The sequence below is a fragment of the Pocillopora verrucosa genome, chromosome 4 (genome assembly GCF_036669915.1).
Source record: "Pocillopora verrucosa isolate sample1 chromosome 4, ASM3666991v2, whole genome shotgun sequence".
Taxonomy (NCBI): domain Eukaryota; kingdom Metazoa; phylum Cnidaria; class Anthozoa; order Scleractinia; family Pocilloporidae; genus Pocillopora; species Pocillopora verrucosa.
In genome coordinates, this window is record NC_089315.1 from 10,270,669 (window position 1) to 10,298,514 (window position 27,846).

Below are 27,846 nucleotides of genomic sequence, written 5' to 3' on the forward strand. Positions count from 1 at the left end.
TAGGCTGGTAACACTCAAACTAATAATTTTCGAATATCTCTATAATCGTCGGGTTGAGGTACCGATCTCTTAAAAAAAACTGTTGTCGGTTACCGTAACTGTCGTTTCGAAAAAATTGGTTTTTCAAATGTTGTAGGTCTGACTCGTGGAAACTGATTGGAGATATTTTCTGTGATGTTTCAGGCTGTAAGACTGGAGTAGTGTCCGTCACTCTTGATTGTTCAGTTTCGATCCGTCCACGTAGGGTTATGTCATTCTATCTGGTAATTAAGAACAAGTCTCTGTAAGAATCAAACATCTTGGGAAATGAAAATTTTCAGCCCCCCTTCAAATTTTGCATGCAGTTAGGCGCTCAGGGGGATGCACAAAAATGTCTTTTTTAAAGGTGAAGCACTCTTGTTGCCATGGTAACAACGGCTGCTTGTTCGAGGTCTGGGGCCTCATTTTCATACAAAAACGTCGCAAAAAAAGAGTGAAATGTTTACTTCTCTGTCTTAAGCTAAATATAACATTACAAATTGGCACTTCTACCATACATTGTAACATCATTCGTCTTCACTTTGACACATGTAATTTTCCCTGGGAGTGAATGTGAACACATCAATAGATTATTCATCTCGGTACAGTTTCGGTCATTTTTGTTGTCGGGTAAAACAGGGAAAACGTTTATCTGAATTTCTCCAAAAGTACACCGATTCTGGAACGGAAACTACCCACCTAGCTGGTTATAATATTCTAGTTTTTAAATATGTAAAAATCTCTGCCGGCCTGCCTCTACTTTTTATGGGGGCAATTCGCGAAAAAAGCTCAAAACCAGATATTGCATAATTTGGCGATGTTTACATCTAATGTTCTCAACAACAAACGTTCAGACAACTGAAACGTGCGAGGATTTGAAAGAATGTTATCTTGTGAGCAATATCCCGAAGAGAAATCTCGCCTCTGGTTGTCATCTTTTAAAGAAATTGATTAACCTTCATGGAGGACAACTCGACGTAACTACAAACATATACCTCAAATCGTGTGCATGTCATCCAGATTCCGAGTGCTGCACCTTCTTTCATAGGAGTTTGAGCGATCCGATATCCTCAGAGGATACACTTTTATACTTTTATGTCATTGGAAACATGTTGAAGTCGGCTGATCTACACGAAACTATCCTCATACCGGTCATTTGTCATAAACATGTACGTTATCACGATGGCGTGACGCTGTATCGGTCGGTCGCTCCTAAGAAGACGAGAAATAGATATTTTTCATATATGTCAGCAGATTTCCGCTTTCTGAAGTAAAAACAACCTGATACATTTTTATCTTTCGGAGATAACAGCGGAAAAGGAGCTACAGTGTTTTCTCAACTATTTAAAACAATTTGACCAAAGATAATTGTGAAAACAAAGATGATAAAGGAAGAGAACAATTTCGCTTTGCAAAAGATTTCCAAAGAAAGACCCTTTTAACACTTAAAAGGGCTAATAAACACTTTAATTGAGTGCATTTTCTAAAACTAGCAGTAAGCAACATAAGAACATTGTGGTTTAATGGTGATAGTTATGTTTTCGATTTCTCACCCGCCACCTGTCCATTCTTGTCTAAAGCCATGTAGTGGCATTCTTGTCTAGGCCATGTAGTGCCAGGCTCGTCCCTATTCTTCTCTTTATTTCAGTACGCGGCCATGGAGTTGAGGGATGGGAAGGAAGAAGAAGAAAAGCCTCTTCTTCTGCCCTGTTCCCATCTTCTCTTGCGCGGACCTTGTGCACTTACCTCGTTGTTAATAATAGTTAAAAGTAAAGAGACGACGAAGAACGAGTAGCACCTCGTTCACACCAAGGCTTTTAATTGCGATGCAGTCATGTAGGGCTCGCGCTGTACGTTTTAAGTAAGATATATAGGGGTTCGAGGCAAACGCAAACATTGCACGTACTTTTAAGGTTGCGACACATTAGACATTATCTTACCCGTGCTTCGGTTTGTCTCCTGCCCTAAAACTTTGAACATTTAGCATATTTTAGCGTAAATTTGTTTAGTTCATTATAAATGTACATATACATATTTTAACCTTACTTTTTCATTGTACACTACCTTTTAATTCTAGTTTCACTAGCCGGAGCACAGGCCACGCCTTGGCGCCCTATGTTCCTTCTAACTGTATAGCATACAGATAGTTTTTACTGCTGATAATAACAACACGACAATTTAAGAAAAGCGGCATTTAGCAATTAACTCTACCAGTTGTGAACACCGAACAGTTTTACTCTAAGTCGTACCGTTGTACACCAGAAATGGTCAAATTGCACTTTTGTTGTGGCAATTTCTCGGTGAGATAGCAGTCATACCGTCGGACCTACTCTTTCACTGTTATGTATGCCCTTTGCGACTATAATTAAGCAGTCATTTAACACCAAAGAAAGCGCTGAATATAACCAACAGTTAAAATATACAAGTATATAAATATATTTTTTGAAATTCTCATGATTTGGTTGAGATTTCAGTTTCTAATGTACTAAGTATTACGGACTCCCCCATCAGACCTGACGCTTACAACTTTGAGACTGAAATTCTTATATCGACAGGATCGTATATCACTTTTTAACTAGCTGATTTTTTTAATGAAGCGCGCGTGGCATTTCCACTAAACTAAATTCTAGGGATATTAAAAAATGTAATTGTTTTTGGGTACCCTCTTATGATCTGTTCGCCTCTGCTCGCAAAGCAGTATTTCCCGCGCCAACGGCGACCGGCGTTCACAGATTGAGAAACACGTGGTCGTCTCTGCTTTCTCAGCTGGTCAACAATTATGGTGACAACTCGGCCGATAACCACGTTCTTTCAACCAGTCAAATCCAGTGAAATTGAAAATGAAACAGTTAACGGTGAAGAAGCTGAAGCTGAAGCCGTGGAATTTGAAAACGGTAAGCTATTTTATGCTTTTATTCCATTTCCTGAGAAATGTTAGTAACTATGGTTTAGAAGTAAACATTTGTACGTTTGTCGTTTTAGTTGAGCTTTCTGACTTAGATGCCGAAGTCTTAGTGGAAGGTTCAATTTCAAGTGGTGTTATCGAAGGTAAATGCTGCATTGAAATTCGTTTTTTTTTTTTTTGGCTAGGGTACGTAAATTAAATATCTAAACAAGCCTGAGGAAAACAAAACAGACGCAGCCAATTAATTACAGACCCGGCGTCTGAGAAGAACTCAGTATTAAAATACATTTTAACTTATTTTACTGCATTTAGGAACAAATGACGCTATTAGTTAGGTACTTTACGCTGCTTTGTAAGTGACCATCAGCATCATGTTTACCTTATTATTATTTTATCATTCTTGTGCGGTTTATCGAAAATGTTTTGCATTTTCACTTCAGACTTAAGATCCAAACGCGGCATTTTGTAGTGCCGCTCGGGCGTGCGCTTGCTTTGCGAAAGTTTGTCAAACGTGCATTTCATTATGGTTCATAAAAACACGCGAGTTTTTTTCACATGACAAGGTAGAAAACGAACTGTTCAAGGCGAGTGTATTTTGAATGAACGACAGCCGAATTCACCGGAAGATGAAGATCGCACGGGATGACAGCGCCGCAAAACTTGGCTGCAGTGACTGATGTGACTTTCCACTCAACGCATCGGAAAGGATATCAGAGCAAGCTCTTATTTTTTCACTCGAAGGGCGGCCGATGTAGTTTCTGAGGCTTGCTCTACTGTGATGACCGGAGATCGCCATGATGAGCGAGCCGCGATGGAATTCAGCATGATCATATTCGCTTAGACACCGTCATGATTAGTATTAATTTTAACAGTTATGCCAGTTTGGTTATATTTTTCATTATTTCTGTTTTGTTCTGTTTTGTTTTAGAACACTGTACTTTATAAACTATACGAGTGTTAGCTGTGTTTGATTTTTACTACCGTACGTAAGCTTGCAATCTAACTGAGCGTGAAAATCTTTAAAACTCGGAATGTCTATTTTGTTTTTCCTTTGAGGATTTTCGTCTTAATAACGTAAATTACGGCGCCTGGTATGTTTACAAACCTTTGTTTGCTACTTGCCGGCTCGCTTGTTCCGAAATTTCACTTTCAATTATCGGAAAAAAGCTAAAAAGAAGTCCCGTAAAAGGTCGAACATAGTACAATTTGTCAGATGGCGTGATAGCTTTAGCTCAGCTCTACGCCTTATACTCTCATAGAGCACGCTCTTTCAACTAATGACAGCGCGCGTTATATCCGAACTTTATTATAAAGTCACTTAGAGAAATGTGTAAAACACTTTGCAAGCTTTCCCAGTCCGTTCTCAACTTAGACCTTAATATAGTAAATCGATCAGAATCAGTTTTATCCTTAGCAAGCGAATTTGATATCACTGTCAACAATACTTAATTACAGGGTGCAGTACGTTGACTCAGTTAAGACACATTTATCAGATAAAGTAAACATTAAGCTTGTCAGTGTTCAGTTTTCATATCACAGTCTGTTAAAAATCAATTTGACGATTTATCAATAAACGACTTCCTTGGTTTATAGGTGTTTCTCAATTTTCTTCCTCTGATCAGGATGTTGTATCCTACTTTGATGTCGGGGACATCGTAAGTAAGGGAAAAGACGAACATACCAAGAAGCTTGTGTTCCAGCCCTCATGGTTGGAAAAGTATACGTGGCTTGTATATAGTCCTTCACAAATGGGAGGTTTTTGCAAATATTGTGTGATGCATGATAATCCATCAGATCCTCAAACACAGTAAAGGCCTCTAGTAACAGCTCCATTCCAAAAGCTAGAAAAAGCCACTGGGAAATATGGGGTACTTGAGCGTCATCAGAAAATGCAATGTCACCAGTTGGCACTTGAAGCCGACATTGCCATAATCCGAAGTGTTAAAAAACCAAAGTAAACCTTGACATACAGGATTTCCCACCAAGAGATGTTTGAAAAAAACATGAACGCACTTAGAGCAATCAAAAGTACTATAATATTGTGTGGCAAACAGAACATCTCTCTTAGAGGCCATCGAGATGACAGCACAAGCACGGCATCCAACAAAGGCAACTTTCATGCCATTCTAATGCTATTGGGCAACTCTGATAAAAATCTTCAAGAATACTTATTGGTAGGAGAAATGTTACAAACACCTCAAAAACTGTACAAGAGGAAGTTATTCGCATCACTGGAGAGTATATTCGGACGAAAGTTACACAGCCGATTCAGAAGGAAGACTCTTTTTTCTCAATCATTGGCGATGAGGTAACAGATAATTACGCAAACCAAGAAATATTAAGTGTTTGCCTTAGGTTTTTAGATCTAAACAACGACGTTTCACCTAAAATCAAAGAAGTATTTTTTGACTATGTCAGCCTTGACAAAACAACTGGTGAGAGCATAGCAAACGCTATTTTGTCAAGCAGGTAATTTAGTGTTAACAACTGAGTTAAAAACGTAAATTAGCCACCGTAAAGGGTAAAAAAGCTGACGTTTCGAGCGTTAGCTCGCTCGAAACGTCAGCTTTTTTACCCTTTACGGTGGCTAATTTACGTTCTCAATTCAGTTGTTAACACTAAATTACCTGCTATACTCTCCCACGGACGCAGCACCACAGTTTCTTTAGAAACTTACCCCTTTAGCTATTTTGTTAAGTTTGACCGAGAACAACATCGATGTGGCGTTTGCAAGAGGACAGGCCTATAATGGTGCCAGTGCCATGTCCTCAGAAGCATGTGGTGTGCAAGGCAAAATAAGGAGAATAGCACCGATTGCACTTTACACTCATTACACCAGTCACGTTTTGAATATCAGTGTTGCAGCCGCACGCAGGTTAACTTCAGTCAGAAACATGATTGGAACCTTAATTTAAATTTTTCCTTTTCTCTCATTTTTCACCTAAAAGACAGCGATTTCTAGAACAAGTTTTAGAGAAGTGTGGTTCTACTTCCAGAAAAGAGAAATTAAAAGGCTTATGCAAAACCTGATGGGTGGAAAGGCATGAATGTTATGTCAATGCCAAGAATCACTGGGAGGCAGGAACATAGGAACAATGGGAGGCAGGAACATAGGAGCAATGCACCTAGCGGGAACCCGGAATCCGCATAATCGTTTTAACGTTGCCATTCCTTTTATGGATCATTTATTAGAAGAAATGAGTTCAAGATTCAGCGAAGACAAAAGGGCTGGGCCGAAATTTTTTCCTTGGTTCCATCTGCCTTGGTGAAGCATGACAGTCTTCTATGCCCACGATCAAAAAACACAACAACAGGAGAGCTGTGAGACAGCGGACCGCCGAGGGAGCAAATCACCGATCAGCAAGGATCGAAATGCACACATCAGAGCTGTTGAAAAACAACTAATCACACCAGAGCATCATGCTTTATAAGATCACGCATGACCAGTTGACCTCATCGCCTGAAGAAGACTAGCAGTATGCAGTCGAAACGTCGCGATCTACATCACACGTGACTGCATCGTGAGACAAACCAAAAACTTAGCTTTTATTGTTATTCACCACGATTAATAACTACAACCTTTTCTAAGAAAAGTCCAACAGTCCTTTCTGAACCAAAGTTTGGACCCCCCCAATCAAAAATTCCAGGATCCGCCCCTGTTTGAGTTGACGAGTAGACTCGTGAAATGGTAGTTAGGGTGATGAATGACCCCCAAAACAAACGTACATTCAAAAATTTCAATTGCACAGCGATTCGCAAAAGATAACAAAAAAGATATTGAAAAACAAAAGACATATATATATTTAATATGTATTTTCAAATTGCAACGTTTGTGAAAACGGGTATATATACCCATTTGATGAGAAAATGAAATGTATATATATAATACATATTTCCAAATTTGCAAAGTTTTTGAAAACAGGTGCATATAAGCGAAAGAGTGAATAAAAGGTGCATAGAGATGAACGGAAGTAAACAATATTGAATACCACTTTAAAAAAGTTAAAAATAGAAGTGAGGTTGCTGTTGTCAGTAGTTTCATTTTCTCTTTCCGTTAGTCTTTCATCTGAAAATTCGTAAGCATCGCTCAGAAGAGGGAGTCCTTGATCTCCCCCTCCAACTTGTTGTAAAATATTGCTAAGTTTCTTATCGTGTTACACAAGGGTTTCTATTTTCACCTTTGTGTTTAAGAAGCCCGGCATGCTCCTAGCAACTGTGACCTACCACTTCCGGTTACATTCTAAGAACTCGATCTGCGCCGCCGCTTCTAAGAAACACTCGGTTCGAGGGACTGACGCAATCTTGAAGTGTCGCTGGTATGCGTAACATATGGCCGTAGTTTCTAGCGATGCAGTGCCCAAACTGTGGACTTCCAGACTTGAAAGAGACTTTTAAATGGTGCCCAGAATGTTGTTTTCGTCTGCAGCCTGGTCAGAGTAATCCACATGGCCAGGGTAAGATTGTTCCAAATTCAACGGGGGAGCAGCCGCGAAGCGATGCTTCGGCAAGAGGACACGACTTTGGGGACGGGAAAGGACACGTTGAAGGTAAATTGTGCCATCATGGATGGTAAATAAGACTTTTCTTCGAAATCTTGTTCAAATTTAACACATTCCATGATCTGATTAGGACTTCGTCTGGCCTGAGATGATTAATTTATGGCGAACGGTCCGCTTGGGGGAAACAATTTGGTTATTTGTACATTTAAAACATGGCATTTGAAACATGACTTAAGCTTATTTAGCTTGAATGTATTTACTGAAAGATTTCCCTCTTTCAATTTTATCGACAAGCAAAGTTTAATTATTTATCTCAATGATGCATTATTCCGAGTTCTTCAAAAGTGAAAGTGGTTCAAAGTGATTATTTCCTTGTGATAATTTATTCAGATAATAAACCACTCCCGGAAGCACTCAATCGTAACACATTTATTGGTTATTTCACGGTTGGTGAGCGCGGACGATTTTTATTCACAACGAGTGAATAAAATTAGTACAGGCGAACTAACCGTGAAATGACTTATTTATTTTGTACATACCGAGATTCATAAGCGAACAGAACTCAAAGATAAACATATCTTTATTTTCTTTCAAAGGAAAACAACGCGCGGTCTGACCGCCTCACAGTTCGAGAGTTGCACTGAAATGGCTTCCTTGTAAAATACTTTACATTTAAATTATCAAGCAAAAATACCGTTAAAAGGCAGAACTAGTTAGAATAAAAATTTCTGCACAGCCCCATGCTATTTTAAAACAAATTTGTTTTCGCAATGGCAATGTGTTGTTTTCGTCATTGTTTTCTCTATCCAAGAACTGAATGCATAATGTAGGATGGGGCTTTGCAGAAATTTTTACCTGAAATAGTTCTACTATTTCAAGCAGATTGTTGTCAAGAGAATCGCCAAAATTACAATGCCTTGCCTGTTGACAAAGGCAGATGAAAAACTTGTCAACTGGTTCATCATCAATTGGCACCAATTGTCAATACAAGTGGTGCTCAAATGGAATATTTCTTCGCACTGGAAATGATAATTAAGCACAAAAAACACACTGTGTACAGATCTTGATCTCTCTCTAGTTCTGAGTCAAAAATATCTTCAAAAATATCCTCTACCTCCATTCCTGCGAGGTGCAGGAGCAGCAAAGTTTTCTTTCTTAAGCTATTTACACCTTTCCCTTCAGCATTGCCAGACAACTGCTTGCCCCACCATTTTCCCCTAACGTTTCAACCTCCTGTGATAAGCATAGAAAATTGAAAAGAAAATTCATTTTCAACCTGTGTTTAAACCTGTTATTTTTTTTACTTTTTCTATTTTGGGAATTCTTGTTTCATGATTGTCCTCTGGCTTGGAATACACAGCATCTCTTGGAGATTTTTTTCTGTTATTTAATTCAGCAACCTCAGTTGTAACTGCATATAATGTAGGTGTTTTTAAGCAACTGTCTATGATCCAAGCAACTCCAGCTAATGAAATATTAAATTTGTCTAACATTTTTTCTTGTGTTGTGAAAGTTTGATTTTAAGGAAGACTAGCTAGTAGAACTAGAATATCATAATAAAAACTTGATTACTTGGAATTTGATCATGAAGACATTTTTTGTAGAGAACTTTAGATAATACCTGGATTTCATTTGTATATTGCAGAAATCAATTCCAAACATCAAATAAGTTTTCTCTTTAGTGCAGAAGTTGACTTGATATATTGTTACTGGCTATATTAAATAGGTTGAAAGGTTTTAGATGGTATTTTCTCTGCATTTACTGGACAGTGGAGTTGTTGCAACATGGTAAAGGTTTCATTTAACTATCTATTGGCCTTTGTATTATATTTCAACCAAACCATTTTCCACAACTTTTAAACACCATTACAAAACAATTAGTCAGGGAAACACCTCTGCAAGATTTCATGTAATTATTTTAACTGCATGAATATTAACTGATACTAGGAATCTAAGAATATTCATAATAATATATAATTTGGTTGAAAAATTAGAATTCAGCATAGGCCAGATCCACAAGATTCTTAGAAAAATAAATGTGCACTAATGAAAAAGCTTGACAAACTTTTTTCAACAGCTGCTTGTCCCTGTATGGCACATATAGGAAAGTCAGTGGAAGTATTTATAATCCTGGTATGAATGTTGAAAGTGCATGTGCTTGAATGCAGTTTAGGTTAGTGAGGTAAAATTGAGTCAAACTTTCGTATGATGACAGGATCAAGAAATTTCCACCAATAATTTATAAGGTTAGCCTACCTGGAATAATGGGAAAAATCATTGTTTTACAAGAAAATAATGATGGAGAATTGATAGCAAACCACAGCCCTGGGTCTGTCATAACTTTTAAATTTAAGAGAGTGCTTAAAAAATAGCAATTTGCTCATGCACAAAAGAAGTATCTGATAAGAAGGCAGGCTTTCCTTTCTTCACTAAAAAAAATACAGAGGTTATCATCTTTCACAAGCTCAGTGCACAGTAAGATTGAACGAGACTGACAGTGACTCTTATCTGAGTAAATTTACAGAGGTCGACCAAAAGAAAATTGCCTAAAGGCGACAAATTCGAAAGCGCTCACATGCTCAGACACTGATCTTGGCAGAGTTACATCCCATTGTGTAATCTTACTTGAAAGATTTCTATTTTTCAATTTCAGAGATTGATTCTCCAATTTCCAGCCAAAACATTTCTTTTCCAGGAAAAAATTATCATACCATAAGCATGTTCATCTTAACCTTAGTAGTAAGTACGCCTTGAGATGTTGAATGAAGAGAAATGCCTCCATGTTTTGTGTGACAAACCATTTCCTGAAGTTCGAACTAATCGAGTTGAATGCATGAGAGTATGGTGCTGAAAAGTACCATTACTAAACAAATTCACCCCTTTTGCAGTAGGACTAATTCCATTTTACCCGTTTGGTCGGTTAGTTCCAGGTTTAAATCCTATACAAGGGTAGCTAAGGTAGTAACAGTGATGATATCACAGAAAATCAGACCAAGTTTGATGACTCTGTTGAAAAATGGAATTTCTCACGGTTCATGTGATAGAATTTTGATAATGGCACTTATTTGATAGTTAGAAATTTGATCTCATGTTTTACTGGTGGAGTTTGTGGGAGATCAATTTTATTCATCTGTAGAAGATGTTGGCTTACATGGGGGTGAGTTAGCGTATGTGTGGTGACAGTTGTCGTAAGAATTAATTTTGTCTCTCCTTCCCTGTCTTTGTCAAAAGTAGACAGTACTTGGTGGCAAAAACTTATGTGCAAAATATAAATGGCCTAGCCCATGGAGTCTCTGTGGCTTAGAGGTGGAGTGTTGGGGCTTGGAACCCAAAGGTCTAGGGTCTCATGGGGTTTTAATTTTTTTCTTTTTACCACGTTTATGGCAAGACAAAATATCTTTCCCAATATGGACATTGTATGTGATACTGTGGGGATACCCACTTCATGTACTCAAAGAGCATGTTATTGCAAATAGACAAAAATACTAGAAATTGATATTTGCTCTTCTTCAGTTCATGCAATGCTATGTTCAGATTATGATATACTCCTAAACAGAATATGAAAGATGGTAAATTGTGAGACTAGAGATGAAATGGAGCAATAAAGCATGAGAAAGATCTTACTCTGTTTATATGAAGTGACTGATTAATGACTGTGAATATTTGAATATCATATATTTGAGCTGCTGGTTAATTAAGGAAGATTAAAGTGATCTTTGCAGTGATGAGCACTACTTAATCAGACACTTATATGTCTGAAATATGCACATTTAGTACCTATCTCAAGGATCAAAGAAATGCCTGGAAAGTCGCTGACTTGATAACGTGGAAAATGCCATCATTGACAAAAATACCATCATTGACAAAACTTGCATTCTCATATTTTTTTTTGTTCTGACAAGTATCAGAGAGGAACAATGAATAAAACATGAATTTATTCCACACATTCATGAGTTGATCATGTGTGCCCTTGAAATTTATTTCTTGTTTTTTTTTTTGCTTTTTTGCTGCTTACCAATAATTTCCTCAAAGTGGATGTATGATGTTAACCTTCTACACTTTTACTCTCTTGCAATTGACTGAAAGCTACATGTTGCGGATAAAAACATCTTTTGTTAACCTGTTTCGAAGCAGTTTGATAACCCCCCCTCTGGTGAGCTATCTGAAAAACTAAATCCCATTTAAGTAGGTTTTTGAATTGTTTTTTCTTATTTTTTGCACTCAGGTGATGGTCAAAATCAACAGTGCCTGCTTTCATACAGAGATGAGCATGGGACCCTGATGAGTCAACAAGCACAGCCCACGATTCACACGGGTCATCTAGACATCGAGGGTGGCTCCTCCCAAGTCGATCGATCGGCGGAGAGACAGAATAAGTCACCAGAAAGCCATCTTCATTCAGCGAACTCCTCATCAACTTCCCATTCGCCGACAGCCTCAATTTCTATGGGTGACAGTGGTCTGCCCCGTAAGGCTGACGCCTCCGCCCACATGAAGATAGCAATGTCGGGTTCAGGGGACAAACCAGGTAATGCTGAGCCAACAGCCGCAAAGCCGGGTTTTGTCGACAGAATGACGTTACATGAAGGATCTGCAGGAAATGTTGACAGCAAAATCATCATGAAAGATAATACAACTAGTGGTGAAAGCGTGAGAGGCCCAGCTGAGCTTAAACAGGGTGACGTTGATACTGATCCGACAGAAAGTGATGATGGAGTAAATAACGCAAAGAAAGAGGTCATGGAGTTAAAGAGAAGAGAAGAGAGAGAAGCAGATCTTACAACCGACAGTAACGTCACTGAAAACTTTCAACAATCCAAGGTGCAACCCCCTTTCAATTCAGCATCTCAAAAAGACACTGGAAACAAATTGGTTGGAGTAGGAAATGTTTCCCTGTTCGCTGTGCTCGCTCTAATATTTAAAGAAAACTTTTTTCCAGGGGTTGTAGAACCCTATCCGTGGCTCTGCAATTTCTGTGGTAGGATGAGAAGATACAGGAGTAGTATTACATGTTTCAAAGCAGTTTGATTACCCCCCCTCCCCCCCCGTCCCCTCTGGTGAGCTCTCTGAACAATAAATCCTATTTGATTAGTGATTTTTTTTTTATTTTACACTCAGATGATGGTGAAAATCAGCAGTGCCTGCCCTCATACAAAGTTGAGTATGGGTCAAAATGATTTTGGAACAAATAACACAAAGAAAGAGGTCATAAAGTCAAAGAAATCACCAGATGATGACCTGGTGACTCCAGCTGGCGAAAAACAAAAGGGTAACGAGAGAGAAGCAGTTAAGACGGCCGACAGGAACGTCGCTGAAAATATTCAACAATCCAAGGTGCAATCCCCTTTCAATTCAGCATCTCAAAAAGACACCGGAAACGAATCGGTTGAGGTAGAAATGTCTCCCTGTTTACCACGCTCGCTCTACGATCTTAAACGGAACACTTTTTTCCAGGGGTTGTAGAACCCTATCCATTGTTTTGCAATTTCTGTGGTAGGATCAACTCTCATGGGATGAAGCCGAATTAGTATTTTCCTAATATGTCTATGCCAAACTGGCTGAGAGAAATTATCTTTGTACTACGTGACTAAGATTCATTATGTTACTTTTTTCTAAAAAACGTAGGTGCAAGGGAAAGAAGATGCAAAGGCTTCAAGTGAAAACTCACAATCCTCCAAGAGCGGAAATGAAAATCTGAACGGTGGCCGGGGAAAAGTCGAGACCGTCACCCATGTCAATTCACCACCAGAAGGAAAAGAAATCGTCTTAAAAGATCCTCTCGGAGGCGCAGAGAACGTAGGCGATGGCGAAGAAAGAGCTGAGGTTAAAATAAATTCAACGAGGTTACTTAAAAGTGAATTATCTCGCGCAGATAAGAAGGTAGCATATGGATTTCTGATTGGAACGTCAGGGAAAAATGTTGAAGACTATCGGCTGAGTGAACAAGATGACCCAGCTCCTCTTCTTTACGAAGAATATAAAATTCTTTCTTGTCACTGTAAATTGCCCATTACTGTCTAACACAGCAGAAGGGATTGTGGGTTGTGTGTGTGTTTATATGCAGAAAATGGAGCTGTTAAAAGCGTAGCTCCATTTTGTGCTTATAAACACACAACCCACAACTACAAACCTACGATTTTCAAAGCTGACTTTTCGAGCGTTAGCCCTGCGTCATAGCGAATGAAGGGATTGTGGGTTGTGTGTGTGTTTATATGCAGAAAATGGAGCTGTTAAAAGCGTAGCTCCATTTTGTGCTTATAAACACACAACCCACAACTCCCCCATTCGCTTTGACGAAGGGCTTATCAACTTAGTTGATTAGCCAAAATTATCTATATATTATCATGCTTGTTGTAAGTATTTGATGCAATTTCTTTTGCCAGACCACAGATGAGACAAGATCTGGATATTGGTACCAAAAAGATAACACTCATCCGCAAGCAAATACCACCGCAACCAATAAAAAGGACAAGGGAAAGAGGAAAGAAGGAAAAACCAGCGTGGCTAGCAATCAACCTTCAACGTAAGCTAGAATAATTGTTGAAAATGAGGAAGAAATACTTTGGTTTACGTGCTTGGCTTATAGGAAGAAACATAGAATAAGCATCTTACGAACTTCTTTCAAGCCTTAGGGTCCATTTACTAATTATCGGACTTCTTTTCACAGAACCTCTCCGACGCCAATTTATAGTCTGAAGCAGGTGGAACCAGAGGTTGGGGTCACGGTAGTTTTCCATGTATTGTTGGTCTCTAATTTTAAAATGGAGGAAGTTAGTTTGCACATTCGTGCAAGCGGAGATGACTTAGGAAACTTCGAAATAAACTGCGTCGACATGGAATTAGTAAGGTTAGTTTGTTTAAATTTATATTATATCTAGGTGAACTCCTCTGATCAATTATTGATACCTAAAAAATATGAGCATAAGGATAACTCCAGTTTGGCACAAGCGATCGACGTTAGTGCTAACCTTTTTAATCCAAGGCATACTTAAAGTTATATTAGCTCTTCTCTTAAGTGTGCACGCCAGTTCCAGTTCCAGTTCTAGTATGATCCTCCAATCAGTAAATTTTTTCTCTGGCATTATTGAATTGTCGTTCAATCAATGCTTCGAAGTAAGCTTTTGCTTACGTGCTCCTTTTCGCTTGTTCAGTATGTCATTATAACTTAATATTTTGATATGTTCCAGTATGTTATATCATTTTTTTTACATGACTCCACAAACTATGAGACGTTCAGCAATTTCGAGATGTTTATCTATGGGTCCCTTTGGTGTGGTCGCTTTGATTTCGCAAATAGCATCTCTTTTTTCATCACAGAGTTGGGACAACAAAAGACATAACCAAAGTGTATTAGATATTGCCTTCTGATCACATTTCTGAGACTGAGACTGACACTTTTGTTATATGTAGGATATTACGTACCTGTTACTCTAAATGTAGTCGAGTGACCCTCGCTTCTTTGATCTAACTGCGATCAGCATGTCAAGATCCATACTTTTGCAAAGTTTCAAACAAATATGTGTGGTAGGTCCCGGTCTTCTTTTTGTGGGAGAAAATGAACTTATATCGATAAAAAGCTTACTTCGTCTTAGCATTTCATTGATGTTCTGTGTAGCATGTAAGGTAACTTGGTCACAACTTACTGATTGTCATGATTACCGTAATCTGAGTTTTCAAATTTCTCTGATTTCGATTTTTTTATCAGCTCCTGATAAAAATAAAATTATCTCAATAAAGGAAACGTTTTATAAATTGACTAATTTGTTTGGAAAGCTCTAAATATCAACGGGATCCTCTCTACAAGCTCATAACCTTGTTTTTTAGCCGGTTTTAGCCAGTCGGTGGCACTCATGTGCTATTGGAAGTGGAAGATCTATTTCAGTACCAATGCATAAAGCTTAGTGGTTCTTCTTATAATTATATAGGTGGGACAAAAATAAAGACAGAAAAAAGCTTATGCACTTCACTGGTCAGTTCACTCTTACGGTCAGTCGTGCACAAAAAGGAACCAGTTACAAGTACGTGATAATCAAGAAGGGAAACGTTGAATGGGAAGAGCTGGTGGAGTTTCAACCACGCTTTCGTGGAGACATAATTGATCGATTTTTATACATTCCCTCCAAGTACTTGAAACAGGGAGGTGAGATATTGGCATAATTCTCTTATTTTTTTCCAGTCGAACCTCCACTACACTCACGGCCTTTTTTCTACATGGTTCAAGGTAATAGACTAATTAACAAGGGGGTCTCGGTCATGTGTACGGTCGTTAAACGGAAGCACTTTTTGAAGTTTAATTGTAGGACCGATAAATTAGATTAAAAGACTCTGTTGTGATGATGTAGGGATTGCTGCAACATCGTAATTAGAGGGTGAAATGGACTACAACACCTTCTCCTAGGGATTTTCTACGGTTAAAATTGTACCTCTATCGTAATTTTGCCTGCTCTTTCATAGAAAGCATTAATGATAATGTATTTCAACTGTTTTATTTTGGTGGTTAAGAAACGTGGCACCAATTCGACGGAGTCAGCTACATTTACTCGGATAAAGGTTTGTGGGAAACATTTAAAGGATGGTTTCGTAGTGACGAAACAGTGGCAAATCGCACAACAGCATTACTCGCGTACATACCAAATTGGAAGGGTTTTCATGTTGGTGACACTGGAAAGGAAATGGAAGCGACAGAAGCAATTGTGAAGTTAGACAAAGTGGTAGACTGTATGACCAACGTGTGGATCAAGCACTCCTACTCCAACCCTGGAAAAGAAAGACCGTCAGATTTCAAAGCTCTCACGGTAAAGTGTTGAGGAAGTAAAATCCATATCTTACAACATTTGTTATTTTTTGTTCCTCTGGTGACGCTTAAAGTGCCAAATAATCAGTAATTTAGTCCATATGTTGGGAGAACTTTGATGTCGAATGATTGAGCGATAATGAGGTTGAGGACGCATCGCGATGATCGAAACTGTCTTTTGTAGAGAGTAGTACCGAATTGGAAAACACCCAAAGAATGATGTACTTGATAAATGGATAATGTGGTTGAAGTAATAATTTTCTTGCTCTTTTTTTTTGACGAAGGTGTTGATGGATCTCTTGCAACCTAAAATTGAGGAAAACGCTGCATCTGTGAGCCAGAGTTCTGTGAAATTTGAGGCTAGGGCCTCAGCACTGGTTTCGTCTCTGGCGATTCTTCTAATCTGCAAACAGTTCAAAATAAAGCTAGAGAGGAAGCATGTAATTTCACTTTTGAAATGCTTGACGCTTGAAGCAGATCCTACTGACCAAAAGTGTACCTTGTATGAAATGGTTCTGCGCGAGTTTAGTGAGAGACTAAGAGAGTAAGTAGTTTCCGTTTTATAGAAACAGAACCAGCTACTGAAACACCAAACATAATTTTAAAATGAGTGAAAGCGTCGCCACTACATTTATAAAATGTGCTAAAACTTGCATGTCACGTTTGGTGGTTCATCTGTCAGTCCGTCCGTGCTCTTTCGTAACTATGCTACACAACTTATTTAAAACAGTGCAATTTTACTTTCCATAAAGATTTTGAGGCTCCAGATTTATATAAAAAATGACGAAGAAAACTCAGTTCTCATGGTTTTGCTAGCATAATTTGAACGTACTGCACATGGCTCCTCATTCAATGTAAAATACACTGCAATTAAGACAAATGATGAGAAGGATCACGAGCATGGTTTGAGTGCAATTTTTAGTCGTGTGTGGGCTATAATGTCGTCCACATTATTATTTTGAAACGACTCGGTAGGTAAGTGACTAAGTTGAAGGATGGATTGGAATTTTGGGGTTTCATGTGCTTCTAAAGAGAAAAAACACGCGTAGATATCCTTCTAATGTGTGAGTGAAGGCTGCTGTAACGGGAGAGAAAACAAGAGGTAAATGGTAACTACTTCTCGTCTAATTATTTAAAGTAATAGATGGGTAGAGGGGTTGAAAGTAAAACATTGGTTTTGATCAGTGACCTTTTATGATGGTATGAACGTTAATGGAAGGTGACAGTCGCTCTAAGGAACCCATGATAGAACTGTTTTCGTGAGGAAAAAAAAAACAATGAGATTAACAGTAGTTTCAGTAACTGGTAAAAGTGATAGTTAAAATGATATTAAGGCGCAAGGTAATGCTCTTCGACTATTTCGTTCCGTTTTAGATCTGCTGCTGAAGGAATTGAGCAATTATGTAACGAAATCATGCTGGAATACTGGAAACAAGATGCTCTGACGTGGTTATTGGCTGTACCATTGCTGCATTTTTTAAGAGGAGATTCTAAACCTTTTGAAGAACCTGGTGTTGACGGATCGTACAGCAAATTAGAGTGGGTGGGAGCTCAGGGACTGAGAGTAAGAGAATTTCAAAGATCATCAGTAGAGCTGTAAGTAAATATGTTGGGAATCATTTTAACTATGTATGTTTACTGGAACGAAGCAAATCTATAGACAACATTGTTTAAATTTTCAATTAGGCATAATTTAATCGTTTCTTTGACTTAAACTAATCAAGTTGCGAACTTCTGTATTTTGGAATAGCAGTGTAAACGGAGCTCAGGTACTGGTCACCTAGATGAAGTATATTAAAACTTTCTTCATTAAGACTCCTGAGTACTCTCTGCTAAATGAACTCTTTGATGTAACTTACTGAAACTAATGCTTTCGTGGGGGAAATGACAATTTCCCCATTTGAATTGAGCAAACTATTTATAATTGTAAAAATGCAAATTTAAGCGTGAACAACTTTAGTGCAGAGCTTCGCAACAAAGAACATCACGTCTGAATATAATTGTCCGATTTTGAATTTCACACAGAAATCCATCAGACATCTTTCCCAGGCTTACTTCATCCTTTGAAGTCGACTTCCTGCTGAAAAGAACCGTTCTCCACACCATTCCTGTATGGGAACTAGATAAGATCATTGCTTCAAAGATGTTTCTAATCTCTGATATTTGCGTTGCCCTAGTAACATACTGTTCACGTGAAACTATGCCTTTTGACAAGGTAAGAAAGTTTTCAAATTGTGTCAAAAGTACCCCCATAATGTGGTGTGTACCCCGCAATTCGGACCGAGGAAATTTTAGTACATTTATTATTCAGGAAAGTGTTCATGCGTTAAAATTAGTTTTCTTTTCCGTTTCGCAGTGGAAAAGTGTACTTCAGTGTATTAGACTGATGATTTCTCAGTTAAACTGGAAAAAAGAATCAACATGGTAGGTTGCAACGCTCAATGAAATTATACGGGTAACTCGTCAACCTTTCTTAATAACTTCCGACTAAACTGTCAACCAGCCTCTGTCTACTTGTTTATGGAAAAAATAGTGAATTCCTGAGGCACGGATCACAACACGGGTGTTGCTTGGAGCGGATAAGAGCTGTTAACTTGCTGGTATAATATTTGCATTCCGCTTTCAAAAGAGGTTGATGGACCTTTTTATTAATTTCTCAGCGCTGACTTCAAAGTGGACAAGTTTACAGTTTCAGTATGTTTACAGCTGGTCGAAGTCTTCCTCAAAAAGTTGAACTTCAGAGACCACGTTGAAGTCATCTGCCAGACGATAAAGCTGCTTTTTACATGTATTTATGCGCATCGACGGGAATTCGAAGAGAATCCTGGCCAAGAGAAGATCCAGAAAAACGAAAGCATAGTCATAAACAAGCTGCTAAAGAGCCTTCGGGACAGGTTGTCTAAAGATCTCGGTAAAGAGATGTCCTCCTATTACAAGAGCGACAATTTAGCCAGGGAACTTTCGGTACGTAGAAAGCAAAAGTAATGGTATGAAAGTTATACTAAAACGTTTACATAAGAGTGGTTGACATCGGTCATCAGTGATTTAATTATGTGTACTTCGATAAGCTTGGTTATATTTTTCAAACTACTCTTTTCAATCCCTTCTGGTCATGATCTAACTCACTGAAGAGGCGTAATCCACGTGAAATGCTGAAAATTTTTCCTTTATTTTTTTTCCAGTTATGGAGCGAATTGCTTTTGGTTGCAGATGAAAAACAAAGATTTTCCGCTTATAGGGAGTTTTTGATCAATGAGCTGGAGAACCGTGCAAGGAGGGTAAGATGGTGACGTTTTGCGAAACTGTTTGGTTTAGGAAATAGGCAATAAAGAGGGTTAACAATAGAGGCAAGAACTTAAACTCGCTGCTTACACTCATTGCACTTTGCTAAAGCCAAGGATGTTTTTTTCAATGGTAAGCCCCTAATTCGGGAAACAGTTTTAAGTTCCCACCCATGACAAAAGTTCTTGGACCTTTGTACCTATAGTTTAAGTCTTTTATTGAATCACAAACTTTCATGATAACTGATCCTGGAAGGATTTAGTATATTTTTCACATATAATTTTGGTAAATGGCCCACTTTGGTAACGAGTTCTTTATGGCTTTCCACCGCGAAATTAGAACTTGTTAGAGTTCGAACTTTCCAGGGGGACTTTATTCCACGCTTTTGGCAATATTCACATCTTTCTTTACCTTATGGATTGCTTTCTTTTTCCTAGTTGGAGGGAAAATTCTTGATTGAAATTTTTTGTGAAGTAAATATGAATACTCTCGATAGAGCTGTTGGAGAATCGTTCACAAAGCTTGCCTTTCAAGCAGTGGAAAAGATTATTAATGTGAGTTAAGATTATTTGTCAATTTAATGTATTCTGTGTTCCACTAAGTGAAGACCTTATTGCTTTAAAAACCTAAAACAATCAGGCTGTTTCTGTAGTATGAAAGTTTCACAAGAGTACCTAATTTAGATATGTGCTTTCTACCTACCCGGTTTCAGTTATTTCTTCCATCGTGATTGTTGATGTTCATTTTTTTTGAGCGTATACTACTTAAGGAATTCAATCAGACTAAATATCAAACTGATATACAAACAGAAAGACGCTACTGAGAACTTTGGAACTCTATCAAGTTAGACTGCGACAATGATGAATTTAAGGTTTAGTGCACGATTTGAAATTCAACGATAAGTCACCATTAATGAATTTTAAGTTTACTATAATACTCGCTCATTTTATACCTGAATTATATTATTGGAAATTTAAAATACATAGGGTTAAATACTTGGCTAACCTTTGTTGACTACGCAATTTACTTTGATGAATAATCTGATATTTTTCGTTTTTTATTTAGTCTTCAAGAAGAGGAGACGACATACGTGTATTCCACAATCTATCAAATTCAAAAGCCGGAAAATCGGGCGAACTTTTGTCCATGTTTCTTACAAAGTCATGGCCAAAAGATGGAGAACAAACAGAGGCATGTGGGTTGGATCCTCGAACGGTGGAATTTTTACTCACCTGGAATCCTATGATTGGATACCTCCAGTTCTCTAATAATCCTAAAGTTTTGGGTAAAAGTTTTTTTTTTCCGGAAAGTTCTATTGATAAGAACTAAAGCCTTGTTATTATATGGACGTGAGAAGTAAGATTTAGAGTTAAAAAAAATTTATATTTCAACTTTGTCAATTTTTGCCGTGTTGATTGGAAGAAATTTTGATTATTTCTGTCTTTCAGGAGATGAGTCTGGAAGAGGTGGTATACTTTCGGATGATGCCAAGGAGACGTTGTTTTTGGCTAAATCGTTACTGGACGCTCTGGTGAGAGTCATATCAGATGGCTCAGTGACGATTCAAGTGTTACTTCTTCTGCAAAGGCATAAGGAAACGTTTTTGGAACTTTTGAAGACAAGTAGTGCGGAGAACAAAGATGTTGAGTTTAGTCTGGCTTATCGAATAGAAGAGATCCAAGAATTTTTTGAAATGAAAGAAAAAGTAGGGTTATTCATTGGAATGTGTGACGTGATCCAACCAGGTAAGAAGTTTTGAGACACTATTTTGAGCATTGCAAGTTTTTTTCGTTTTATTTCCGTTCGCAGCCTGATTGTCTTCAAACTCAGCCTAGTATCTGTTTTAGCATTGTTAGTAAGAGGGTAACGGACTTAAAAAGAATAAGGACAAGGAAAAGCTTTGTGTGGATAAGCGTGTATTCATAATTTATCAGGCTTGATGTCGACAGGGTTTAAAGTAATCTTTTTCTTCACAGTGGATTTAAGCAACCTCAAGAGTAAAGTGCATCAGGATGTTTCATCTTTCCAGATTCGAGGCTTGTGCAAACGGAAAGACGACAACCAAATCGAATTTACCTTCTTTAAACTCCCTACGGCTCTTAAAGAGGTACTTTCGACACTCAGAAGAGTACAAGAAAGCTCAACGTTCCAAGATCTTTGGAAAAAATATGGGAATAAGGCACAAACAGCCAGGAAGAATGACGATACACGAAGACCACAGCTAAGTGTTTCCGATGTTGTTGAAGGTGTGTGGAAACCAGCTATTAAAAGTTGGACCCAAAATGTTTGTAGTGTCAAGGATGGCACAATTTCTCTGGGAGATGTTGATAGGCTCTTTGACGGCTACAGAGACCGAAAAAAGGAACTCGAGAGAGAGTTATGCTGCATGTTTAAGGTGAACACAGCTCAAACGATTACCAACCCCAAAGAATTAAATAAAACTGTTAGAGAACGAGTTGCTCAAATTCAACGTTACCAGCATCTTCATCAGTACTCCAATGCAGCAGACACCATCTGGGAGTTTAAGGAGGCAATGGGTTTTACCGGAGACTTCAAAGTCATCGAAGATCTACGCAATCAGGTATCATAGCCCTAATTGTGTATTGACGATACTGAGTAAGTTTGGAAAGCAAACACACAAGTAATTAATTAAAATGGAACGCGGTTATTCATCGTGGTGAATACATTTGTAGTGAAATATGAGTGTTTGTATCACGGTGTGGGCACTGCCTATGCGGACCGGGATGTCTTTTTAAGGCGCTAGAGCTACTAGTCTTCTTAAAGCGGCTGAAGAAGACCGGAGTATGCTGTCGAGATGTCGCAAACCACATCGGAAATGACTACATTGTGATTGAAAGGACTGTACTTCACTACAAACGAGTATCCGACTGTACATTTTAACCCAAATTAAGGATGCTTTGTTTAACTGTTGTCAAGGCTGTAAGTTTGATTCAAGGAAATCATTTCGGAGAACCCGTCACACGGACAAATGCTTTACAAAGAAAAGCTGTTGGCTACAAAAGATAAGCGCACCTTACTTAAAAATGTGATAAAAACTTGTTTCATTTTCCAATTTTTTTGGTCTGTAGTTATCAGTAGAGTTCAAGCAGAAGCCCTTAAGCAGCGTCGGAGAAAGCTTTTCAAAGGCCGGTCAAGCTCTTCAATGTTTGGATGTTAATAAGGCTCAGTGCTTCAAAGCAGTGGTAGACAGTAGACGGTTGGTGGAGTGGCTACGTTCCACCATCAAATGTAAGTTGAGGCAGGTGGTCGAACAGTTGTACGGTATTAACCGAAAACACTACCCGTATCGATAAACATGCACCTCCCTATTCTCCAGGTTGGTCTCCTGATCAGAGCGAATGACGAACGGCTAATGCTCGAAACGTCGGCTTTTAAACTCTTAAACGGTGGCCAATTTACGTTAACAACTCAGTTCATAAAACAAAATGATCTTATTTTGCAGTAAGTTTGTTTATCTTTCCAAATTAAAATTTTTGAGTGAAATTTAATAGTGAGATACTTATCGTTACTAAAACTGGGGAGCACATAGTACATTTACAAAAAGAAAAATGAATTATGCAATTTTTTTTGCTGAATGGCTTGAATAAAATGACGGTCACGAAAATTGAAGAAACGGCAGAGAAACAACTAAACAAGTGCCTGCAAGGGCTCTATTTATCTCTTATAAAGTTTGACGGAACTCTCTACGGTACGAAATCTCTATCCGCTACCCGGGCAGCACTTGCTCGCGCCCATGCATGCGCGGTGCCCAAAATTTTGATCTTTCCGAGCGTCGGACAAAGATAAACTAATCTTTTTGCTTTGCAAGTTATTCAGCTGGTATGGTGGATATTAGAATAATTACTCACATTGGTTTTTCTCTATAGATATTAATGAACGCCATTAAGTGTCTTTCGTTTTGCAGCCACCCAAGAGCTAAAGGTTCTCGTTGACTTGGCCTTAATCTCTGCTGGTGAAAGCGATATGGAAACTGATCGCATATCCAGTCTGCATACCAGCTGCCTAGGTTTTGCCCCTCTGATATTTGACCTCAAAGAGAGTGAAGGACAAAAAGTGAGCTTTGATCAACTGATGAACGCCTGTGATCCTGTCTGGAAAGCAGTCGAGACGGATCAGATGTTACCCAAAAAACTGGTAAAAAAATTCGGGATTTCTTAAAAGTTTTGAATGCCTTGTTTCGAAGCGTCTTGCTTACCTTTACCTCTTTTAACTTTGTCAGAACATGTTTCACCAAATTCGGAATACCTTTATCTGCTTTACAATCATAAAGTCGAGTGTGAATTTTTATCCGTATTGTCTATTATTTTTAACTCATTATCATACACAACAGAAAACAGAACAATAGTGAAAAGTGGTACCAAATACTTGATTGATCCCGACTTCTATATTTCTCGTAGTACGACACTAGCAGACACCTAGAGTGGCTAAAAACTGTTAAAGAGTCTCATGGCTCGGTTGCTATGACGTCATTAGTGCTGGCTAAAACGATCAACTCCAGTGGTGTATATCTCGTGGGCCATTTGAATACCGAAAGGGGTCTCTCATCAGAACAAGGAAAACGATTGTCATTCAAAGATGTGATCCGACTGACGGTTCCCCTTAAAGACCGAGGTGAAAAGAAACAGTGGAAAACTTATTCTATTGACGAACTAAAGGATTTGCAGAGTAAACTGATGTTGATCGCAGGAAAGGCTGAAAAAGGGAAGGATGATGTGGAGCAGTTCGTTAGGGTAAGTGAAATACAACAGTAATGTGGGCAGTTATCCGTTGAAGTTGTTGTCTAATACTGACGAACTAAAATATTTCTATCGAATTATAGAATCTTGAAGGTGTCATGCGTTTAGCGACTGCATACATCGACCTCTTTGAATCTGGTTACATTCATCGTATGAATTGGAGCCAAGAATATCACTGTAGCAAAGATCAAGTCGCGGACGAGTCTATCGCGAAAGAATTGGAGGAGGAAAGCTCCTTCATGGAAAAGTGTTTCAGGAACTGGAAGAAGAAGGTCAGTGATGCAAGGAAGGAGTATAGAGAATTGAACTTCTTCACCACGCAGCAACTGATGACACTGAGGAAAGAAATCGCGTCAGTTTGCCACAGCAACGACCTCGCAATGAGCAGCATTCAAGTGCTCACTTTGCTGGAAAGTGTTCGTCCCAGTTTGACCAGCGAACAGTTAAAATCAGCAATAGAGCGGGCTTTTAAGGACACAGAATTACTCGAGAACCTCAGGGGAACAGCGGAGCTGCTTTCGTTCACCCACGTTCCTTCAGACGACGAAATAGTGACTCGCAAGTCGATGTTTGACAACAACAACTACTTGGGCTCGAGTTCCTCAACAGCAACCAGTATGTGTCAAGTACAAACTGCATCTGTTAAGAAACCAAAGCCAAAGGAAACATCGAAGATTCAAAGTTTCTTGAATGCAGCTGCCGATGATGGTTATTCGGAGCAGATCGCGTTGGCTGCTTTGGCGAGTCTTGGTGTTGATGCAGAAGAAGACGACTTACTATTGTGGTGTCTAGAAGAAGCTGACGAGGCTGATATCGAGGCTCTTTACGAAGATGCGAAGCAAAATCCCATGATTGCCCAAGAAATCTTCCCAGAGGAGGTGGAGTCTATTGATAAGGATGTACCAGCCGAGGATTTCCGGTATGTTAGTAATGTCAAGTAAAATTAACTTTCGTGCAACAAGGAACATCATTGTGGATTAATTAAAAAGTATGTAATCACAGACACTTGACAATGTTTACGTTAAAGAGAAAGAGCTGATGTCATTGTTTTGCGTAGGATGCTTCCTTTCGAAATAAAAGTTGCAATTTGTTTTCCGTTTGAATAGTTAAGCTTACATGGTGACTGTGTCAACTTGATGGTTTTTGAGATAAGATATGAAAGCAACCATCAAAAACTTAGATTTTGATAATATTCTTATGCTTCAGTGAAAACGAAACCGACTCAGACCTTGTGCTGGAGATGTCGTCCACGCCTGCTGAAACCATTTTTGCAGAGCAGGCGGTTAGCCAAGATGAAGATAACGAAACAGAGATTAATCAATATCTCACACTCACTCAGCTTGGAAACATATTAAGAGAACTTTCAGTTTTAGGTAAAACACTCACTTGTATTCATGAAAGACAGCTAAAACCGCTGGAGGTTAATGAAAAATCTACAGCTGTGATACCAAAATTATCTCTATTTGCTGAACCATGAACACGATACTAATGTCACTTTTCAGGAATTGGAGCGACAGCTCGCACGTTTCCAGCATTCTTAAAAAGAGGACGACCCAACCTCATGCTTGTTCCGAAAGGTAGGTCTAATAGGAACCCAGGGAGCACGTTGTCAGATCGGTACAATGTTTTAAAGTACTAATAACTGAAATCATTTTGGTCTTGAGGCCATGTATTCCCTATCTTGCGTACTTTACATGAAAGCATGTTTTCTACACTAACATTTGTTCTTTGTCCTACCCATTTTGTTGTAGATGACATCCTTGCCACAGTCCTTGCCCTTTATATGCATGACAAACAGCAGCCTTTGCCAAGCCATGCTGAGGTGCTTCTTTGCACTCCTGACACCACCACAGAAGAGGTACGGTGTACATTTCGGCAAGATTTTCTCAAGATATTTTCCTATTTTAATACCGATATATATATGATTCGCATATCCAGCAGATTGAGGAAAGTATGGAAATTTCCCGCTCATGAGTTGAGTGGCTCAACCACTAATTTTTTGCCTTCTCTTGGTTTCTTTCTTACGTAGATCGAGTTGCTATGGAGACGTGCGACAGGGGACATGGAGGGTCGATTTTATTGTCTCGTACACGCAGATGTGTTGAATTTTTCAGTCAGTAAGCAAGCAGTGGAAATGCTGGGTGTAGTAACACAGGGACTTGCTGGCAAGGCTGGAGAACGTGAGTTTGACTTGAGTTAAATGACATGTTTTTCATCGGAAGGCTAAGTTTATGAGTATGAATCGTTGGTGGTTTTTTTACTTCTCAGATTATGGCCTGGTGGTAATCTGCAGTAGCGAGAATGAAGATCGTGCCAACGTAGTGGCAGCTCTTGATCAGTATCGTGTTGCTGCTCCACCTTGTCCATCGCCAGATGACCTGAAAAGCTACCTCAAGCATCAGTTCCAAGCACCTCCTTCTCAGTACGGTTACATCAGTGGTAGTAAGATTACTTGGACAACAGCTGGATCCTTAGACCCAGAAAAGTAAGTTCTCGCTGATGTTCCCTGAGATTAAGACAGGGAAGCCTCCATTCCGGAGATACCCTTGGAAAATGTCTAGGAAAAAAGTTTTCCTTGCAATGCAGGTGAAAGAAGCAAAGTTTGTAGAAGTGATTTGTTCAAATTGACTGAAGTCTCCGTTCCTAGAATGGAGGATTTCAAAAAGAGAAACTCTGTTGTATGGTCCGAGCGGTATGGTTCGAAATAGCGGGCTTCTTGTGATGAGGAATCGTGCAGCTAACATGCTGATTTTTTGTAGACTCTCCGTTCGAGTTGTCTCATCACACCGAGGAGGTTTGGGAAAGACTCTGTTTGTTCGTCGCTTAACAGAACAACTGCCTAACCTCGTAAACAACGACATGGTTCTGACAAATTTGCGAAGAAAGGACTCGAAAACATTCTTTCACGTTACCGTACCTCTTCATGGAAACTCCACAGACTCGTCGATGCTTGTTGATGCACTTCTTCCGCATGCAGTGAAGGCAAATGTACCGCTGTCCCGTATATTCCATCTGGACGTGTCACCTTCGGTAATATAGTAAACGCATGCGAGAGGAAACTTGAATTCATATTTGCAGTGGCCAATAATTGTAACATGCACAACCGGCACGTGTCTTCAGTCGCGTCAAAGGGCTAGATTAACATTTTTTATTTACAAGTGCTGTCAATAAGATCTTGAACGAACGTTACTCAAGTAAATTTCACATAATTTAGTGCTGCTAGGGAAGTGCTAACAAAAACTTCAGAATTGAGGTGTCTTAAAGCTTTTCAAGCTCTTAACATAATCTGCTGAATTGCGGTCGTAAGGACAAAGACTCAATTCACTTATGTCAATATCTTATGATATGTTATGTTCTCTTTTTAGATGAGACGTGGTCTGGACACCCTTATTTTCAACCTCCTTGTCCTTGGCTACCTTTGTGACAAGATGGGGAGAGTGTGGAGGAGACGAAGCACTGACTTGTACATCATTGAGATTACGACCGCTGCTCCCCTACCCATGGGTTTCACAAGGGAGGAAGAAGCTCAAAGTCAAGGGGTGAGTGAAAAAGTTAGAGAGAGGGTGAATGTCATCTATAGATTTTAAATCA

General features: G+C 38.9%; 1 protein-coding gene across 2 annotated transcripts in view; it reads left to right on the forward strand.

Moving 5' to 3' along the window:
* The first annotated feature begins 7,217 nt into the window (after positions 1 to 7,217).
* The window catches only part of LOC136280502 (E3 ubiquitin-protein ligase rnf213-alpha-like), a 55,380-nt gene continuing 34,751 nt past the window's right edge, over positions 7,218 to 27,846 (forward strand). Inside the window, exons 1-29 of one of the 2 annotated variants that reach the window (XM_066165805.1) lie at positions 7,218 to 7,470; positions 11,648 to 12,243; positions 12,541 to 12,813; positions 13,048 to 13,245; positions 13,806 to 13,945; positions 14,090 to 14,269; positions 15,348 to 15,562; positions 15,925 to 16,217; positions 16,501 to 16,760; positions 17,591 to 17,812; positions 18,242 to 18,431; positions 18,573 to 18,640; positions 18,877 to 19,180; positions 19,399 to 19,494; positions 19,936 to 20,052; positions 20,564 to 20,783; positions 20,947 to 21,243; positions 21,475 to 22,079; positions 22,588 to 22,747; positions 23,424 to 23,653; positions 23,917 to 24,249; positions 24,339 to 25,174; positions 25,462 to 25,628; positions 25,758 to 25,832; positions 26,007 to 26,113; positions 26,285 to 26,435; positions 26,524 to 26,740; positions 27,015 to 27,285; positions 27,621 to 27,794. In XM_066165805.1, coding sequence (XP_066021902.1) covers positions 7,272 to 7,470; positions 11,648 to 12,243; positions 12,541 to 12,813; positions 13,048 to 13,245; positions 13,806 to 13,945; positions 14,090 to 14,269; positions 15,348 to 15,562; positions 15,925 to 16,217; positions 16,501 to 16,760; positions 17,591 to 17,812; positions 18,242 to 18,431; positions 18,573 to 18,640; positions 18,877 to 19,180; positions 19,399 to 19,494; positions 19,936 to 20,052; positions 20,564 to 20,783; positions 20,947 to 21,243; positions 21,475 to 22,079; positions 22,588 to 22,747; positions 23,424 to 23,653; positions 23,917 to 24,249; positions 24,339 to 25,174; positions 25,462 to 25,628; positions 25,758 to 25,832; positions 26,007 to 26,113; positions 26,285 to 26,435; positions 26,524 to 26,740; positions 27,015 to 27,285; positions 27,621 to 27,794 — 7,194 coding nt within the window. In that variant the 5' untranslated portion in view covers positions 7,218 to 7,271. The remainder of the gene's footprint in view (positions 7,471 to 11,647; positions 12,244 to 12,540; positions 12,814 to 13,047; positions 13,246 to 13,805; positions 13,946 to 14,089; positions 14,270 to 15,347; positions 15,563 to 15,924; positions 16,218 to 16,500; positions 16,761 to 17,590; positions 17,813 to 18,241; positions 18,432 to 18,572; positions 18,641 to 18,876; positions 19,181 to 19,398; positions 19,495 to 19,935; positions 20,053 to 20,563; positions 20,784 to 20,946; positions 21,244 to 21,474; positions 22,080 to 22,587; positions 22,748 to 23,423; positions 23,654 to 23,916; positions 24,250 to 24,338; positions 25,175 to 25,461; positions 25,629 to 25,757; positions 25,833 to 26,006; positions 26,114 to 26,284; positions 26,436 to 26,523; positions 26,741 to 27,014; positions 27,286 to 27,620; positions 27,795 to 27,846) is intronic. The other variant, XM_066165806.1, reaches the window with a different exon arrangement.